The sequence below is a fragment of the Xenia sp. Carnegie-2017 genome, unplaced genomic scaffold (genome assembly GCF_021976095.1).
Source record: "Xenia sp. Carnegie-2017 unplaced genomic scaffold, XeniaSp_v1 HiC_scaffold_25, whole genome shotgun sequence".
Classification (NCBI taxonomy): domain Eukaryota; kingdom Metazoa; phylum Cnidaria; class Anthozoa; order Malacalcyonacea; family Xeniidae; genus Xenia; species Xenia sp. Carnegie-2017.
In genome coordinates, this window is record NW_025813488.1 from 2,936,495 (window position 1) to 2,956,576 (window position 20,082).

Genomic DNA, 20,082 nt, shown 5'->3' on the forward strand with positions numbered 1-20,082 from the left:
AATCACCGTAAGGTTTATAAAAAATTTTACATACTTTCTCAACAAGAATTTTACATTTACTTTTTATTACTAAGGGAAACCATTCCAAACAACAATTATTTGATAAAGCCAGATGAACTGACACAAAGCACACGGAAATCAAAAAACGACAGCTTTGTACGTCAAGAATTGACGTGTTTTAGGTGACACGAAAGGTGACAAAAAACACATTCCCACGTTAAATGGAAACTTAAAGAACACCTGCGTAGAGCGCAGGAGAAAACGAGTTTACTCAAACAAACGTATTTCAAATCAAACTTTACTCAATTCGATACTGAAATCCGTGCAATAAAAACTCTTAAAATTTACAAAAACACTAGCTATAAATAAACTAATGATTGCTTCGTACGAACAGGTGAAGTGGGAAAAAACAAGTTAAAAATGACCGGGATGTTTTGACATAGTTGAAAAACAATTTCCTGAGCAATAAAATGCCATCACAATGCCAAGCCTCCTTGAAGAATGCTTGTTATGAGAATTTTGTCTTTAAGAGCATGTTCGACTTCTCGCTCATCGATTTTCAACGAAACCTAAAAGTAGGGAAAAAACACTTGTGGAAATGAATGGATCAGCAGAAAGACAAAGAATGAACCGCAAAGTTGAGTATATAGTGAGAAATTACAGGGACGTATAACTAGTCAATTACATTCATAAAAGGAAGATATGAAGTCAATTACATTCATAAAGTTTTTCCAGTCTTTTTGGAAGTGAAGAGCCCAATGTGAACAAATGTATGTATACCTTAGTACTCCTAGTTTCTTTAGCTCGTTTTAGTGAAACAATGCCTCTAGTCTCGAGAAGACTACACAATGAAAGACAGTCTTCCTGATTGATTTGAGAAACTTTTCTTTTCTTGCAAATGCTTCTATACGTCTCATGAAGCTGGAACGAAAATATTATTTTAATCAGAAATTTATATCTGCTAAAACCTACGTCATGAACGACAAATACGCAAGAACCGGTGTGCGGGGGTTTAATGGCCAGACATATACAGTTTTTGAATGTCTGTTTTTGAAATTAAAATCCGGTTACAACAAGATGCATAATACATACCTGTCCAACTGATAACTCGCGAAGTTTACTTTGTTTTTGTAGAAGCAGGAGAGTACATATAAGTATCTTCTGTTGTAGAGGGATTGTTGGCTGCTCACCACCGCAAGTGTTGATCAAACGAGAACCGTAAACAGCGGATATTACTTTTGAAACATGAGCAATGGTGACTTTCTTCACTTCATTTGTAGACGATTGGGCTGAATACAAATGTTTAGGGTTGAGAATTTGTCAATTCACACTTTCAACAAAAATATCGATTGCTGAAATGAGGAACGGGGATAGAAGGGGGAATGTGGTATGATGACTTAACTGTGCCATTCAAACTACATAATAAAGCTACTTAAGCATTTGTCATGTTTTCATCCACTCACAAGTATCTACAGGTTTCAGAATTTGCTGTCGTCGTACTTCGCCTTCGACAATTTCAACAGCTCTACGACAGATATCCAAGGCTTTGCGCATGTCACCGGACACGGCTGCTATCTTCCGCGCACAAAACTGAACAGCACTTACATCGACGACATTCTGTGAGACTTCGACCTAAATTTCAACACGAAAAATACGTTTCTATTCAGTTGATTTGCGCAATAAAGACAACAAAAAAGAGAACACGAAAGAAAATCAAACCTCGCTTAATCTTGCCGAGAGAATTTTCACGATTTGGTCTTTGGAATAAGGCGGAAAATGAAGTAATTTGGGTTTACCTGAACAAAAGACGAGCTGATATAGAATTGATAAGTTTTTATGGCTTTGTTAAAGTTCAAGCAAAATGATTAAAATGTTTTTTTACAGACGTGTATTGATCATTTAGTGGGAAGATCGAACTAGGCAGTCAATAACTTACATTCTGGTCGTAAATGCAGTCTTGGAAGGAGTCTATCAGTCAAGTCCAAAGCGTTGGCGATTCCTTCAAAATGAATACAATGTTATCAATTCATGGATCACATTGGTCGTCTATGGCTAAAAGTGATCAACGAGAGTTAAACATGTTACCGATGAGAATGAGCCGAGAGGAAGGTAGGGATGGCCATTCAAACATTGTGTACAGAACATCTTGTCGTTTACTTTCCAACTGATCGACCTCATCCAGAATCAAAACACTAAATAATTGACAACAGTTGATGATAGAGGTCCAGAGGGAAGACAAAGTTTCAATCGATGCCCAAAAGTCATCCGATTAAAAGGTTGGTGCCCATTGAAAAGCCAATCGTACTTACATTGGTGCGCCTTTAGTAGTAAATTTCTTTTCTAAAAACTTCTCAGCTTCTGCGTTTGTGAGCTTGTCCCAACCAGTTAGCTCCTGAGCTATCTTCGAGAAGATTCGATGCGATCGACTGAGGTTCATGCAATTGATACATTGAATGTCGCATTTCACTCCGTTCTCCTACAAGAGGGAACGACTATATAGAAGAGTAGACTCCAGATTGCGTTGGTGAATGAAAAAAAATCATAAAACTAACAAAACAAAAATTTAAGCAACGTAAAAAGCCGTTTACGTCGATATAAAAAAATCTATACCTGTAAATCTTCTATAATATGGGTCAAACAAGCCGTTTTTCCTGTTCCTGGCGGACCAGATATGTACAAACTTCCAGGCTTCTGTAATTTTGTATGTTCTTCAATAAACGCTTGTATTTGTCGTGTTTCCGTTTCACGACAAAGAAGATTCGATGGAATGGAAGAATTGAAGACTTGTTTTGCTTTCTTATAAGCTTGAGCTAAAGAATGAGAAAAATCATTGTTTTTGGTGTAAATGTCGACAATATAAAATCAATGTTTAAAGAATTATTTAAAGACGAAAGAATTGCCCAGTTTTGACTTCAGTTGTCCCATACTACCTACATATAACAGTGAAATGACCTAGGCGTTTTTTTAATCCGTTTAAATTGTTCTTAGCTACCATCATTTTAAAGTGCAGGCAATTTATAATAAAACAATCGAAGTACTTCAACTTGATTTCTAACGACAAATTTATCTTACCATCTGGCCTGGAACAACGAAATAACTGTCTGTGAGAAGTCGTATCCTTCGGTGAAATACACTTGTGCTTTTTATCTGGAGAAAACGCAATCGGAGTGTCTCAGAATTGAAATGCCAATGAAGCATTCATTATCCATGATAAACGAATCAGTCAAAAAAATGCAGTCATGACTGCACACAAATAAATGTCAAGCCATAATCATCTGGTACGTTAGGGGCTTGTGGCACACACACAAACTCTTAGTACCCTTATATGAACCTTTAGCATGCCTTCTAGCCCACTACTGCACTCAATTTCCACCACCAATATCTCCCAAAATCATGAAAATCCATTTAAAAAGCACAACACAATGATATTGACGTAGGTAGGCATATCATGTGAAAGAGGGGAAAAATTTCAAAAGCCATAAGATCTAAAACTCATCTTATACTCACGTGTGCTAAAAAGAATCAAATTTCATATAAGTCTGTTAAGTCATTTTATTTCATCAAATGGAAAGCAGATTTCTTCCATTGTTTATCAATCCCCCCCCCCCTTTTAAGTTCAACTTTGTTCATCATTAATCATTTTCGACACATGTTTCCATTTTGCACAATCAAAATCATGCTTTCACTGTAAATCATTACAATATAATGTTTGACATCCAGCAAAATGATTTTACTTACCAACTTCCAGGGAAGAATTTGATAGCTTTGACACCAACTTTTTCACGCAACTTGTTTGGGCAAGAGAGTTTGCAAATCTACTTGGCAATCTTTTTTCTAGACAAAACACAATTCAACTTCATATTGCAGTTGTTTCCAACACTATGCCGTTCACATATTTCTCATGCTTTTCGAGAAATCGCCATATCGTGACAAACCATCACAAATATTGAGATGAATTGAAAAGTCACCATGGACTAACACACAAAAATTCAATTCAACAAAATAGAACATGAATAATACCTAAAGTTTCATATGAATTCACAGCATTACCTGCACTTCTCAGTATTTTAATGTTTGGCATAAATAAAATGTTTGTAGAAGCCGAATCTAACATCATCTTTTGATTATCTAATTTAAGCAGAAAAAAAGTTCATTGTTAGTATTCCAGTGAAATGAAATCAACTCATTTTTATTCATTAAGTAATCAACTCTGGTCATTGTCAATTATTACCTGAATTTTTTGTTGATGAGCAGCTAATTCCAGTTTTGGACCATCACTTGGTGAAACTTTGGTTATGGCATGACGAAGAGTGCTTCTAAGTTTTCTTCTAGGATTAAAACTTCTCTTTTTGTTGGATTGTTGCCCAGTGATATTTGTGTTGCAAATGGTCAAACTTCCTTCATTCTCTGCATAAAACAGTTTTTGAATCTTAACATCTTTTAAGCTTATTTACAAGCAGAATAGATGAACTAAATATTATATTAAGCAGCAACTTTGGCAAGGGGAAACAAAGAGGATGATGGAAATAACCAATTAACAATATATTTAAGTTTTGAACAATTAAAAAATACAACAATAATATACAGGGGCACACACTACTATAAAATATACAAAGTATTGTACTCTCTGGGATGGACTTTTGCGGTTGTCTATAATTGATAAACACCAAGTTTTTTGTTTGGTATTAGAATCTCAACAGATTTTAAACAAATTTCATGAAAGCTGGAGTAATACACACCCTAACCCCACAAATGTGCACTCTTAGTCAAAGTGTAAATGTTTTAAGGTCCACCCCCCACCTCCACAGGTAAAAACCTCTATTACCGCCATTTTCATCACGTGTACAAAAGATGAGAAATATTTGTTTGGTTTATCTATGACTTTTCCTCGATTCTTATCACAGAGTACAATATACTACCTTCGTTTTCATTATGGTTTGAAAATCTACGGAATTTTGAGGCTATTTCGTCTGAGTTTTTCGTTTGAAATACACAAGTTTGCACTAAGCGATCGTTTGAAACATCTTCCATCTCATTGTGCGATCTCTTGTTTATGGGCGATGAATGGGATGATGGCACTGGACTGTCACTTCCATCTTCACCTAAGGAAATTATTCACACAAACCACTGAGTATCATAGCTATGAAAGACGTTTTGAACTATACACTTAACCTCTTCGAATAAATCAATATGAACTTTTCACTTGAGTGAAATTGAGGTGTCTTATAGAGCACAGAGTGTACATCCCGTTTTCACTATGTGCCATCTTAAAAGACAACTTTCCACATAGATTCATCGAGGAAAAATCTCTTTAAATCATACCTTGGGTATTGTCATAAAAAACCAATGATTTCTCCGCACGACCGTCGACTCCGCCATCTAATGGCTTCTCCTTCGAATACTTGCTTTTACGTTTGCGAAAAGCAATCTTAAACTGTTGCCTAGTCTTCACCATATTTGATAACTCTGAAGTCGGACGACGGCTTATCAATTTAAAAATAAAAAATTAAAAGGACGACCAGAAATTTGCCCAAAATAAATGATAAAAAAGCTCAAAATTGTAAGACACAATCGAACTAAACAATTAAATGTTGTGCCTTACTACGAAAATCCCGCGAAATTACATTCCTCCTCCAATCACATCCTGTCACATGACCTTTCTGGTAACCAAGGTGAAAAAGCGAGGGGAGGGAGGGGGTACTACCGTATATTTAGCGACAAATTGTAAACATAACTAATTGAAAATCGTCAAAACTCGTGAAAGAAATTCAAAATTTCACTTTAATTTCATATTATAAAACATGAAATTTCTTAACAATTAAATACAATTTCCTACTTAACTATTTACAAATATCTTTTCATACGACACAAAAACTAGGATTGGCCAATATTTGATGCATTAATTTTATATGGGAGTCGGTCTGAGAGAAACAATCTTTCCGTCATATATTCAAGACCCTGGCGTGCCTAAAAAAAATAAAATAACAAAAAAAAACCATCAAAACATCATCTTTGAACAACAATTATGAGCTAATATTTTGATTAATTTTTAATAGAATTTCAAAGTTCATTTTTGAAAAATAACTAAGCAGCTTTTAGTCTATTTCACGAGCAATTTTTTGACAATTATATGCTTCCAGTGGCAGTCATTAAGTACTAATTCAAGACAAGAGCACATTTACGACATATAAATTACATTTGCAAATTCTAAGTCCATGGAATTAATAAAGTTTTAAACAATAAAGTAAAAAGGACTGCTGATCAAATAATATCACCAAAAACCAACAAAAATGTGGATATGAAAGACATACAAATTTTCTTGGCATTGCCATAGTTTTTCATTATTAAATGGAATGAAATGTCAGACCTGCATAACTGACTGCAAGAACTACTCAATTGGTACATGTTAAAATCATTTTTAACATTAAAAGTAGATTGTGTTTAACACATACAAATGTCAAACCGTATTGAAGTATTGTATTGCAGACTGTATCCAAATATTCAATAAATCAATCTCTTGCAAAAACCAAGTAGATTTATGAAGTAAAATTTACCACCTTTAATATATTTCTTTTATATCTTTCTATCCCAAATGATTCGATCGCTCTTGCCAAACCAAACACATTTGATATAAACCAAGCATCTTTGCGACACTCCGTCCTACAGTTCATGTAAAAATAACCTGCCATAAGGAGTTAAATACTTGGAATTTATATCCAAGCAAATATCCATACCAATTTTTATTAGTCTTGCACACTGAATAAACACATCTTTCCTCTACAACCATTAGGAAGTAAAAAGATGTTTCTAGAGTAGGTGGTCATAACTTTCTTCTTGGGATCGACCATAGACTCTTCAATAATACACGCAGACTTTATTCCACTTCCTACAAACTTTATGAAAACAACAATAACAAATAATGGCTAATGTCAACAATCATACAGTTCTTCCATTTATACTTTAACTGTCCATTTTGGAGCAGGATTTGTCTTCACCAGTAAGCGCTTGCTCTTCATAACGCCATCCTCAATGTGTCTAAACAAAAATTGAAAATAGTAATGTTTATTAAATAGGGAGCAATTATAGGAAACCCGTCCATTCTCAAAGGCACCCTTACAAATTCAAGGATACCGCATACATAATAAAACATAATAGTTAATTTAAAATAAAATATTATTTAGTTCTCAAGTATTATTTATCTAGCATCATTTTGTATCATTCAAAGGTCAATATAAAGAACGAAGTATAAAGAACGAGGCTTATTATATAAGTGGAAGTTAGTGGACGGGTATTCTATAATCTAGCCTTAAATAAAAGTAATTTATATATACACATCGATTGCAGGAATCAAGATCATCTTCCTTGAGTCGTGAGAGCATGCACGACAAACAAATATGTATAATGCAATACATTCCGTTTGTTATTAAATAGAATTACTAATAAGTCATAAACAATGCAATCATTCGGTGAAAAAACAGCCCAAGACATCTGGTATTAGTAGGAAAACGATAAAAAATACCGAGAAAGAACATCTTCAGACAACACGTGTTTACTGTAAGGATTTGGGTATCTTCTGTGCCAAGCAGTCGAAACCGTTTCCCAGTCAAATCTTAATGTTAAAACGACAAAATCACGCAAAAAGAAATTAATATGCACATAAACGGGACATTGACTTACTTGATTGTGGACGTCCCTTGGAAGAATTTCATTTATGTATCAAAAAATGCGTAAAATCTATGTTCAATCAAGTTTACATGCAAGTACGAAATGATATATCGGAAGCCATTACTGACGTCATTATCGTAAGACTATCGTAACAATATCGGTCGCACTTCGGCCTTATAATAACTATATGAAAATGAGCGTACAGAAAGGAGACAGAGGTTAATATTTTCATTTAACAGTATCGTGTGATGGGATAAATTATTTTGCGAAGATATTACCATACGGACAATTCAATTGACTTTATTTACACAACTTTATCTTTAAAAACAAAATTTGAATTCAACCAATCACGTTTTCAATGGTGTCCTTTGTCCTGTGTCTCCAAATTTCGTTTTGAACAGTTCAACAAATTTTTCACAATGTTCACCTAAAGTGTAATGCAGCAATATCAAAAATTGCGAAACGTGATAAAGTTGTTGAAGTATTTTTGTGAAAATAATCCCCTCACCTGGAACAAACATAGGGTTTCCTCGAAGTCTCTGGTTTCGTTGCTCGAAAAATTTGAACACTATAAAGTAAAACACGGTAGATCGTTTAAATTTGCCTCTGAACGTAAGCTTTAAATTACAAATCTTTATTCAGATCTAATGTCAAAACTTGAGTTCTTATATACGCCAATCTAGTGTCTTCATCATCAGGAGTGATGTAATGTTGAAACTTGAGTTCTTATATACTACAGTCTAGTGTCTTCATCAGGAGTGATCTGTTGTTAAAACTTGAGTCCTTATATACTCCTGTCTACTGTCTTAATCAGGAGTGATCTTATGTTGAAACTTGAGTTCTTATATACTCCAGTCTAGTGTCTTCATCAGGTGTGATCTAATGTTTAAACTTGAGTCCTTAAACTCCAGTCTACTGTCTTCATCAGTAGTGAACTGATGTAAAAACTTTACGTTAAAAAAATTTTACCAGTGTAAAACATGGTGTTATCCCCACAATTCACGGCAGCTTCGAGAAATTTTTGAGGTGAGGCCGAATCCTCGCTTGATACACTTCGAAGAAATCTAAGTGCCGCCAGCAACTAGATCAATAAAATATTTAGAGAGCGCCAATTGTCGTATAATTTAAAACTAAACTTAGCAAGTAAGAGCGAAGCTTCAAAATACCTGCCCTTTGGACAACAGTATTTCCACAATTTCTTCGTTAGCTTTGTTCAATCTCTGCAATATAAGACGGACTATAGAAAATAGACCAAAACAACAATCATACAGATACATTCATATACTTCAGCACATCACATGGTCATCGTCAATCCAATCCTAATCTCAAAGATACATTCATATATTTCAGTGCATCGAATGGTCGTCTTAAATCTAATCCTAATCTCGTGGAACTAAAGACGCATATAACAACACGAGTCACAAAAATACCAAAAAGAAATGAAGTTGGTTGAAATTCTGAACACAAGCTTACCTTAAGCATGTCAAGTGCCAGTTGATAAGCAGGTGGATAATCCGTTTCCAAAGACAACATCACACACGCCTAAATATTTGAAAGTTGATAAACAGATGGATACACGCCTCCAGGGAGAACATCACACGAGCCTCAATAGTTGAAGTTGAAAATGTATAAAACATTACAAAATATCAAGTTACAGATACTAAAATTGAAAATTGATAATGCTAACGTAAATCAAATCAATAAATGCGTTTAAAGCATTTCTATGAATTCTACCAATTTATTATTATTGGTAAAGCGATTCGTTAACTCACCAATAGTTTGGAGTCTGTGATCACGTGGTACTGTAATAACTACAAAAGAATCAATACCAAGATACCGTATCAAAAATTTCTGCAAGATTCTTTCGTCAGATGATATTTAATACTCAAATCGCAGCTTATTCTGTTCACTGATTAAAAGTCAGGTTGTAAAAAATATTGTTACATACCTGATGCAGTTGATAATATTTCTTAGTGTGAACAAGAGTGTTGATTAACAATTCATGAATGTTATACTTGAATAGAAAGTGGCAAAAAAACATTGAATGAGAAATAGTTAATTGTTCTCAAAGAAAGACCACGTGACCTTGCTATCTACACATACGTCGACTTTCATTTGATGTTCGTTAATTGATCGGATATATTCGATGAGCACCGCTATCATGAACTTGGCATTCGTCTTCTACAACAAAGATTTCAGAAGCATTGAAGTTTCGTCATTGGCTAATCAACAACGGTGGAAAACATTAGATGAGCCACGTGACTAATGAACAACGAAACTACCGTCTTCAATATCATCTAGGAACCGAGTTACACGAGGCCTGGAGAGAGCTACTCGTTGATTTTTAACAGCTTCAAAAATATCTTAAAAGCAACGATTTTAGGCAGATATTCGTTAAAAAGAAAGTTAATTCAATAATACGTCGTTTTCATTTCTGTGAAGAGACGATAGTTCAACAACCATTTCATAAGTTTGAAGAAGCATACCATATAGATCGCGTTCTTCCTGCCTCGTACAAGAGGTACAGATTGGTATGAAATTTTTAGGCCATTTTTAAACGTCGAATGCAATTAAAACAAAAGATAATGAAGAAGTTTATCTTATTTTCCTCTATCTTTAATGCGTTCGGCGCATGTAAAGTTCGACGTTTGAAACAGGCCTTAATGAGCAAATACAGAAATGTCAAATGCAAAAAATAACTAGAGCTTCATCGGCGCATGTAAAGTTCTACGTTTGAAACAGGCCTTAATGAGCAAATACAGAAATGTCAAATGCAAAAAATAACTAGAGCTTCATCGGCGCATGTAAAGTTCTACGTTTGAAACAGGCCTTAATGAGCAAATACAAAATGTCAAATGCAAAAATAACTAGAGCTTCATCGGCGCATGTAAAGTTCTACGTTTGAAACAGGCCTTAATGAGCAAATACAGAAATGTCAAATGCAAAAAATAACTAGAGCTTCATCGGCGCATGTAAAGTTCTACGTTTGAAACAGGCCTTAATGAGCAAATACAGAAATGTCAAATGCAAAAAATAACTAGAGCTTCATCGGCGCATGTAAAGTTCTACGTTTGAAACAGGCCTTAATGAGCAAATACAAAATGTCAAATGCAAAAAATAACTAGAGCTTCATCGGCGCATGTAAAGTTCTACGTTTGAAACAGGCCTTAATGAGCAAATACAGAAATGTCAAATGCAAAAAATAACTAGAGCTTCATCGGCGCATGTAAAGTTCTACGTTTGAAACAGGCCTTAATGAGCAAATACAAAATGTCAAATGCAAAAATAACTAGAGCTTCATCGGCGCATGTAAAGTTCTACGTTTGAAACAGGCCTTAATGAGCAAATACAGAAATGTCAAATGCAAAAAATAACTAGAGCTTCATCGGCGCATGTAAAGTTCTACGTTTGAAACAGGCCTTAATGAGCAAATACAGAAATGTCAAATGCAAAAAATAACTAGAGCTTCATCGGCGCATGTAAAGTTCTACGTTTGAAACAGGCCTTAATGAGCAAATACAAAATGTCAAATGCAAAAAATAACTAGAGCTTCATCGGCGCATGTAAAGTTCTACGTTTGAAACAGGCCTTAATGAGCAAATACAGAAATGTCAAATGCAAAAAATAACTAGAGCTTCATCGGCGCATGTAAAGTTCTACGTTTGAAACAGGCCTTAATGAGCAAATACATAAATGTCAAATGCAAAAAATAACTAGAGCTTCATCGGCGCATGTAAAGTTCTACGTTTGAAACAGGCCTTAATGAGCAAATACAGAAATGTCAAATGCAAAAAATAACTAGAGCTTCATCGGCGCATGTAAAGTTCTACGTTTGAAACAGGCCTTAATGAGCAAATACAGAAATGTCAAATGCAAAAAATAACTAGAGCTTCATCGGCGCATGTAAAGTTCTACGTTTGAAACAGGCCTTAATGAGCAAATACAAAATGTCAAATGCAAAAATAACTAGAGCTTCATCGGCGCATGTAAAGTTCTACGTTTGAAACAGGCCTTAATGAGCAAATACAGAAATGTCAAATGCAAAAAATAACTAGAGCTTCATCGGCGCATGTAAAGTTCTACGTTTGAAACAGGCCTTAATGAGCAAATACAGAAATGTCAAATGCAAAAAATAACTAGTGCTTCATAATCTTGCCTCGTGGGCCAAAACAGGCGAAAATACGTCCTTATACATGTCTTTTTGATCGACAAAACGATGATTTCTATAGAAAGTAAAGAAACGTTGACGAGCTTTTGTTTTGCTGAGCATTAAACAATAACAGTCCAACACTCAGTATTATCTTAGCTAGACATAAATTTCACTATGTTACATATACCTTGATTTGTTTGAGCTGGAACTTCGTCTGGATTGTTCACCCTACAAAAAGACATTTTGCAAGATATAGTACAATATTGTTCTTCTAAGCAAATGCCATTACGATCATGCCATTACATGTTTGTAAATGTCGATCGTCCAGGTTGGTATAGTCCTGAGAAGGACTGTTTTTGTTGTTGTTGACTGACGTTTCGACAACCTTAGCGGTAGTCATCTTCAGAGTAAAAAATGAAGATGAAGATGACTATCACTAAGGTTGTCGAAACGTCAGTCAACAACAACAAAAACAGTCCTTCTCAGGACTATACCAACCTGGACGATCGACATTTACAAACATGTAACGATACTCCCGGGTTCAAACCACTTACTTTATCATGCCATTAAGAACTCAACACGCTGCTAGGTCGTAGTCTTACTAGCCATACATGAAAAATCAAACCTAAACCTTGTTTGTTAAACACACGTACCTGTGGGGAAAATGTCTCACTTTCGACAAATGCCTTATAGTATGCATCATTCAGTTTATCAAACACTTTAGAGATCATCGCCAAAGAACATTGGGAACGAGGCATCAAAGCTATAAAAGTAAATAGACTGTGACTTAAATACTTGAACGGCAAAAGATCTAGGGATATTTAGTGATATCAAGTGATGTTTAATGACGCGTAGTTAGTAGATTGTGGTAACTAGCTCGTTCAGTCATACATATGAATGAAATCATATGAGAATGCACAGTCAACTCGACCAACTGTTCAAGTTCGTTATCATAACAACAGTCATAAATTATCAGAGAAATCATCTGAGTATGCGCAGTACTCTCAAACATGCGCAGGCCACTTGACTAATAACTTGAGTTTATAGTCATGGCAATGTCCAATTAGAGGAAGCAGAACTGCTTTCAGAGTAACTGGATGACTTGGCCACATATTACTGGAGAAATCATCAGAGCATGCGCAGTAGACCCAATCAAATGTCCCAGTTTATAATTATAGTACAACCTACTGGATGTACTATAAATTGCGGAGCAAATAGTTACTTAGTCACAAATTGTTAAAAAAATTTATGTACAAATTATAAGAGAAATTATCAGAGAAAAAATCTGAGCATGCGCAGTACACGCGAGCAAGTTAGAGTTCATAGTCATGGCAGCAACCATCTGTATGGACAACTACCAATCATGGAGTAATTAGCTCGCTCAGTCACAAATTTTCACATAAATCATCTGCGCATGCGCAGTCCTCTTAAGCATACGCAGTCGGCTTGACTAGCTGCACATCTTCATGGTCATGGCAACGATCAACTGCATCTACTAGCACCGAGTTTGAAGTAAATGGCATGCTTAGTACCAATTTAATAGAAAAATCATCTGCGCATGCGCAGTCCACTCGACTAATTGTTCATAGTCATGGCAACGACTAACTACAAGTACTTGCACTACATTTGGGTCGATTAGCTCACTTAGTCGCAAATTATCAAAGAAATCATCTGAGCATGCGCAGTGGTGACTTTATCAATACCACAACTGTCGTAAGCCTTTGAATTTATGTATATATATATATTAAGCCAATATTAGGTATAGTAGATGTCAACTAGCAGTGGAAGCTGGGTGCGATTAGGTATGCAGTGGCTTAGGGGCCCACACTTCGGTGGCGACCGCACTCTCCCTGCGTACCCCGAGCAAAGCCTATCGCAGGTGATCTCGGGGTCTGATGGGCGGAAGCTTGCTATTGCATCTCCCAAGTAGGATAGCGTGGAGGGGCGGAAATCTCCTACCGAAACGTTAACATGCGACGTTCTAGTGCCTTGCGCTTAAGAAGGTATCGGGACGCATGGACCGAAAACGGGGTTTTTTGCTTTTGAATTGTATCTTTTTGTTAACAAAATAAACCAATGTTTGTAAAATAAACCAAGCAATGTTTCAATTAACTTCTTCTGACCCTAAGCCTTTTTCTAACACTTATAATTCAAGATAACCTTCGACATGTTTTATACAATTATTATTGATTTATATCTTTCTGATTCAACTCACTCATTTACTGTTTCTCATGTATCACGAGAAAACCATCCAAGGGCTTCATGGCAAACAAGGATTATCTGGTTCCTTTAATTAACATGAGACGCTCTAGTGCTCAACTATTTCGGGGTATCGGGAGGCATGGACCGAAGACGGGATTTTCATGTTTTCAAAATTTGTCTTTTTCTTTACAAGAATTCTTCTCATAAAAGAAACTAAAACATCCAAGGATACTGCACAGGTTCGAACAACTTCTGCCTTTTTGACTTATAACTTAAACCAACTCTAAGCATGTTTATACGTTTTTTACTTGCGGCGTTCTAGTGCCTTACGCTTAAGAGGATATCGGAAAGCATGGACCGAAAACGGGTTTTTTTTTGCTTTCTAAATTTGTCTTTTTGATTCAAGAGATTCAGTTCTCATAGAATAGCATCCAATACGGTAGTATTTTGTATCATGGCAAAATATCTCTTTTCATTGTCTCATTAAATGTCGAAACAATATATTAAGTGAATAGTCTGGATTGAAGCCATGCACTTTTAAAACTAGTTAGGAAATGCTAATTAAATCTGAATAAGAAAATATTCTAAACAGATTTGTCAGGCTGTATAAACGTCTTCCAAAAAACCGAAATCAAAACTGTGCTAAAAATTCCAGAGCGGCACAGCTCTTATATACCTTGAGCACTTTTTTTTCTACACCTTGAGCTCAATGAACAAGTGTGATAGTGAATTTAAACAATAACCTTGTTTGAGGACGTCAATAATGTTTCCTTTGGCATTTCTCCTTAGTAGTAAAAACTGAATAAGGAAGGCCTGACAAAAAAAAAATGAAACAGGATTGTGTCAAATTTACACAGTAGCTTTCGCAGAGCAAATCAAAATATACCATTGCTTATGAATTTCAAGATTTTAGCAATCGACTTGGTTATAAAGTATTTTAATTAAAATCCATCAAACAATGATATGTTGTTTTGTTTTACTTTATTTTGACTTCTTCTAAAGACGTCATTGACTTCTTCTAAAGACGTCATTGACTTCTTCCAAAGACGTTATTGACTTCGTCAAGACGTCAGCTACTGACCGCAATCAATCAAGTTATGAAACAAAAAAATACTTTAAAAGAGTTGCACCAGCGTTAACCGCATTACGATGTTAATGAGAAAGTGCCATGTTATATGACAATAAAAATTTAAATTTCAAAATGCAGCAATCCACAAGTATTTTCGTTGAAGATATCGTTCGTTTACGACGCGATAAAAAGCGCATTTCTTTTAGACTTAGCGCAATTCCACCAATGATAAAGCTGGCTAAAACACGACAACATACCTTGTCTGCTATCATATTCAACAGCGGTTCCAGTCTTACATAAACTCCCCATAAACAGCCTTAGAAAGATGAAACCTACAGTTAGTGTCGTTCCCGGGGCTCCATAATCGAGGAGGAAATAAGAGGCCCATGAAACAATGTTGACAACAAAATAAAGAGGTTGAAGCAAAATAAACTACCAAGTTTGGCATCAATGACTATATTTGGTTGGAAAACTATCCAATTTGCCGAGTCTAGAATGATGCAGTTAAGAAAAGGAACGCACTAAGTCCATAGACAGATATTAGGATGAGTAATGTGTACTAAAATATCATCATAAATGATCTGAAAACAGACGAACTCTTTACACTCTGAAGTCTTTCTAACTAAGAGCTCAATATTGACCTGTGGTGACCTGGTTTCCCGTATGGGTTGTCAATATTTATTGCAAACATCTAATTAAAAATCGCCTAATTCAACGTCATTATAGCCGTAACAAAACGCAGGCTCAGCTAATATATATATGTACTTTCGTAAGATGAAAAAAGGATACACATTTCGCATTTGATAACTTTACTATCGTCAGGATTCTCTGTTTTTTCTGCGAAGAGAGACATCGTATAGTAAGCACTGCTGGACAATACATCATCTACGTAAATGATGGGAAAACGACAAACCTTCGTACAAACTGAACGAGTCGATGGAAAGGGGCGACAAAACTGGTTCTAAATATGTAACTTGTCCGTCTGACGTTCCCTTCATTTTAATGTCAAACAACATGGAAGTCTAGTGAAAATAGATACTATCATATAGTTCGCCCATTTTGTTGTAGTCAAAGACTCACCTTTGCCAACACACACCCTCGCTATTGTCGAACACCCTCCTCACCTTTGCCAAACACAACCTCGCTATTGTCGAACACCCTCCTCACCTTTGCCAAACACAACCTTGCTATTGTCGAACACCCTCCTCACCTTTGCCAACACACACCCTCGCTATTGTCGAACACCCTCCTCACCTTTGCCAACACACCTTTGCTCGCTATTGTCGAACACCCTCCTCACCTTTGCCAACACACCCTCGCTATTGTCGAACACCCTCCTCACCTTTGCCAACACACACCCTCGCTATTGTCGAACACCTCTCCTCACCTTTTGTCGAACAACACACACCCTCGCTATTGTCGAACACCCTCCTCACCTTTGCCAAACTCGTCGCTATTGTCGAACACCCTCCTCACCTTTGCCACACACCTCGCTATTGTCGAACACCTCGCTATTGTCGAACACCCTCCTCACCTTTGCCAACACACACCCTCGCTATTCTCGAACACCCTCCTCACCTTTGCCAACACACACCCTCGCTATTGTCGAACACCCTCCTCACCTTTGCCAAACAACTTCCTATACATTTCCAAACAACTACCACAGTCGAACAACTACCTCCCTTTTTCAAAGAGCCCCTTTTCTCTTTGCTAAATTATCTCCAGGTAAAAAAACAGCCGCCTTGAAACGAGACTCGATCGTGGATGTGACGTACGTACCTTAGATGCTTGGTGATGAACAATGACAAGATTATCCTGTAAAAGAAAATCAAAATGACCAACAACGTCAAATGACGTCACAGTTGACCAAAATACTGAAACACTGCGTCGGTGAAAACAGTTCAATTAATTTTTGAGATGAGAAAGGACGCGGTTATCATAAAATTCAATTTCATGTTCCACATCATATATTCTTACCACAATGTTTAAGGCAAATCTTCCACTTGTATTCAGTTGTAGAACAAAAGATTTGCGCGCGGGACGATCACTGAAATCCATATTAAAATACGTAAACAAGACTGTTTTCGACAAAAAAAAACACAAACTAACAAATAATAAGAAATGCTCTACATTTGTAGAATATTTCATACCTAAAACATCGCAAAATATTAAGACGATCGTCGACAATTAAGTTTTTCTAATTCATACAGTTTTCAGCTAAACAGCTGGCAAAATAACAACAGATCCTAGACGAAAGCCCATTCAATATCAATGGGGATTACACGAAAATCCCGATTACCTACATTACGTAGATGAGACGAAAGTAGCAAAGAAACTAAAGATGGATATAGATGGATACAGATTGATACAGATGGATATAGATGGATACAGATGGATACAGATGGATGCATAGAAACACAACAGGTCCATTACCTGAGTAAACGATAAAGAACAACCTCGGCACCACTAGTACGCTCACCACGAACTTTGGTCTCTCTCGATTGCGTTTTCATAACAACAACATACACTTCACCATATCTGTGAAATTACATTCAACTGTATGGTTAAGGATATTACTGGATGATAATGAGCACTAGGGGAAGGTTTAATTTTAGAAGACAATGACGGTATGATGAGGCATAATACTGGATGATAATGAACATTCGAGAAAGGTGCAATTCTTGAAGACAATGACGGCATGATAAGAGAGGATAAGCGAGGATACACCAAAGGATAACGAACATTAGGGGAAGGTGCTATTCTTGAAGATAATGAAGGTATGATGAGGAATGATAGGGGATGATAATGAACACTAGGGGATATTAAAGTTATGCACTTACAACACAGAAATAGTAACGTCCCTCTCCAATAACATGAACTGTTTAGGTTTATAAGGGATAAGAGGTGGTAATTCCACTTCAAACTTTGGAAGCCTTATCACTGCACCACTCTTAAGGTAAAGAAAATAATATTTATCATTTCCAAGGCCAATATCAATAATGATGAAAGAAAATGGGCATGCAATAAGCGCTTGACACATGTCTGAGTACATTACTGATGAAATTATTCTATTCCTTTTGGCTTAATACAAAAGTAGTAAGCCAAAAAAGTCGACGTAAGACAAACTTTTCATTTTAAAACATGAATACCATTGTGAAGCATGGAGAATTTAAAAATAAGTTTCTATCTGAGATTATGTACAAACGTTAGGATACAGGCAAGTTCAACACGTTCAAACACAATCATCGAATGATACAGAGTACCACATAATAAGTTAGCAAAAAAAACAAAATGACAATTACCCTGATTGAATATGGATGAATAACGTTACCCTGAGACGTTGACGAAAAAAGAAGCAAGGAAATATCAGCCTAAAAGAGCAACAATGCAGTAAAATGTTTCATTCACATTGTAATTGGTCATTGAACCATGCCAGCATTGTGCATAAAATACAGCTTCAAGTATGATTATAGTTCAACTTACCAAATAAACAAACCAGTTCACTTGAACATTGTAGTTCTTTATGAGCTTCAAAACTTTCTTGTCTGGAAATACCTAAATGAAAAAGGTTGCTTGATAGCTTTAAAGCATCTTTCATGTATCTACTGGACTTGCAGTTCAAAAAAATGTAATTCTTATTATAGTCTCTTCTCGTCATCTTATAATAGTTGAACATAAACATATTGTTTTCATACAAAGTCTGTCATTGTACAAAGACCAGCAACAATGATAAATGAACTGTCTAACTCAGGGGTGGGCAACATACGGCCTGCGTCCGGCCCCTGAAGGGATTTTGACGGGCCCGCTGACTGTATCCGACCATTGAATATTGAATATTATTCATATAATAATCTAGCTCACCAATAACTTCATTTTCCTAAGACTGGAGAAGTTGCCCACCCCTGGTCTAACTCAATGCTTGTTTGTGTAATGATTCATTTTGCCTTCTATCGATTTTAAATCCAGATGTTAGGGCGAATTTCAAAACACAAATCCCTACCTGATAAAGCTCCAAGCCTTGATTTGTATTAAAGACTATTTCATTAGCTCCTGTCCAGTTGAAACCAATAATTTGAGCTGTCTTGTTCTAAATGATGAAACAGTCATTCCATGTTTGCGAGGAAACAATAATTCTTCAAGTAAAGAGCACATAACTGCAAATAATGGCAAAAGTGTGTTTTTTCCATAAACATTAAGGATCCTTCTTTAACATGCACAACAAAACTATTCGTAAAAAACAAAACAGTTCACACAATTGCAAAATGTGGCAATGCAAAGCTTTCCCAGATAGTTGATAAACATGTTTTCAGGAATGATTATAATTTAGAAAGTTATCAAAGACCTTGCATATTTGTTGATATTCTTTACTATCAGAGCCTTGTGAGAAATTCAAGAAGTCCTAAATCAAACAGTTATGATAAAATATGAATGAAGCATATGGCAGTAGAAGATAAAAATTCAAAAATACACTTACAACTGCCTTGGCATTTCTCTGGACTGCCAAAATGCTTTGATCCAAAGAAAACTTGATTGAAACGATGTGACCCTTGTCTGGCATTCTGAAGTTTTAAAACAACGTCAAAACGATTTCATACATTAATGCAAATATCAAGGTTTTAAATGCACAAAACTCACTCAAACTTTGAAATTCTTTCATTATTAGATCCTGTCACAATTACTCTCGTGTATCCTTCGACTTGTTTCACGGAGAACACCTGACAATTCACATTTGAAGCAAGCCTGAGCAAGATTGGTTCGCCACGTTTACGCAATAAAAAATATAAAATTATAAAATTACCTAGTTATTTGCATACCTGCTTGTTAGCTTCGTCAAAAAATACACTGTTTTCTTTGCTCACTGGCTCAAAACGAAGGGGATTTGTGGACAAACACACGTATGAAGAAGATGAATATTCTTGACGCCAGGCAGCCATCTTGATTCTCACCATTTAACTTCATGTAAGTTACATGTAAGTAACAACAAAACGACTTGTAT

General features: G+C 35.9%; 3 protein-coding genes across 3 annotated transcripts; all 3 read right to left on the reverse strand.

The window, feature by feature from the left end:
- Positions 1–282: 282 nt before the first annotated feature.
- On the reverse strand, positions 283–5,669 carry LOC124452942 (cell division control protein 6 homolog). Its single transcript, XM_047003605.1, has 15 exons — positions 5,323–5,669; positions 4,920–5,102; positions 4,232–4,407; positions 4,051–4,128; positions 3,739–3,834; positions 3,073–3,147; positions 2,611–2,810; positions 2,310–2,476; positions 2,086–2,192; positions 1,937–1,999; positions 1,720–1,796; positions 1,464–1,632; positions 1,093–1,289; positions 781–921; positions 283–569 (listed from the first exon to the last, which is right to left on the reverse strand). Exons 4-15 carry the CDS (start codon positions 4,115–4,117, stop codon positions 477–479), a joined length of 1,452 nt encoding a protein of 483 aa, XP_046859561.1. The 5' UTR covers positions 4,118–4,128; positions 4,232–4,407; positions 4,920–5,102; positions 5,323–5,669; the 3' UTR covers positions 283–476.
- Positions 5,670–5,758: 89 nt separating this feature from the next.
- On the reverse strand, positions 5,759–7,798 carry LOC124452944 (PRELI domain-containing protein 1, mitochondrial-like). The gene is given in 7 exon segments (XM_047003607.1): positions 5,759–5,967; positions 6,558–6,660; positions 6,735–6,800; positions 6,802–6,893; positions 6,960–7,035; positions 7,520–7,609; positions 7,678–7,798. Coding segments are annotated over 7 exon segments (552 nt in total). The 5' UTR covers positions 7,710–7,798; the 3' UTR covers positions 5,759–5,874.
- Positions 7,799–7,876: 78 nt separating this feature from the next.
- LOC124452940 (regulator of MON1-CCZ1 complex-like) lies at positions 7,877–20,046 on the reverse strand. Its single transcript, XM_047003598.1, has 27 exons — positions 19,901–20,046; positions 19,722–19,801; positions 19,561–19,645; positions 19,429–19,485; positions 19,087–19,173; positions 18,570–18,641; positions 18,389–18,457; positions 17,927–18,036; positions 17,520–17,624; positions 17,064–17,133; positions 16,866–16,901; positions 16,000–16,108; positions 15,876–15,923; positions 15,523–15,576; positions 15,344–15,402; positions 14,761–14,830; positions 12,469–12,578; positions 12,003–12,043; positions 11,822–11,888; positions 9,769–9,846; positions 9,614–9,679; positions 9,438–9,476; positions 9,139–9,207; positions 8,832–8,885; positions 8,635–8,746; positions 8,174–8,233; positions 7,877–8,092 (listed from the first exon to the last, which is right to left on the reverse strand). Exons 1-27 carry the CDS (start codon positions 20,033–20,035, stop codon positions 8,013–8,015), a joined length of 2,022 nt encoding a protein of 673 aa, XP_046859554.1. The 5' UTR covers positions 20,036–20,046; the 3' UTR covers positions 7,877–8,012.
- Between the last annotated feature and the right edge of the window lie 36 nt (positions 20,047–20,082).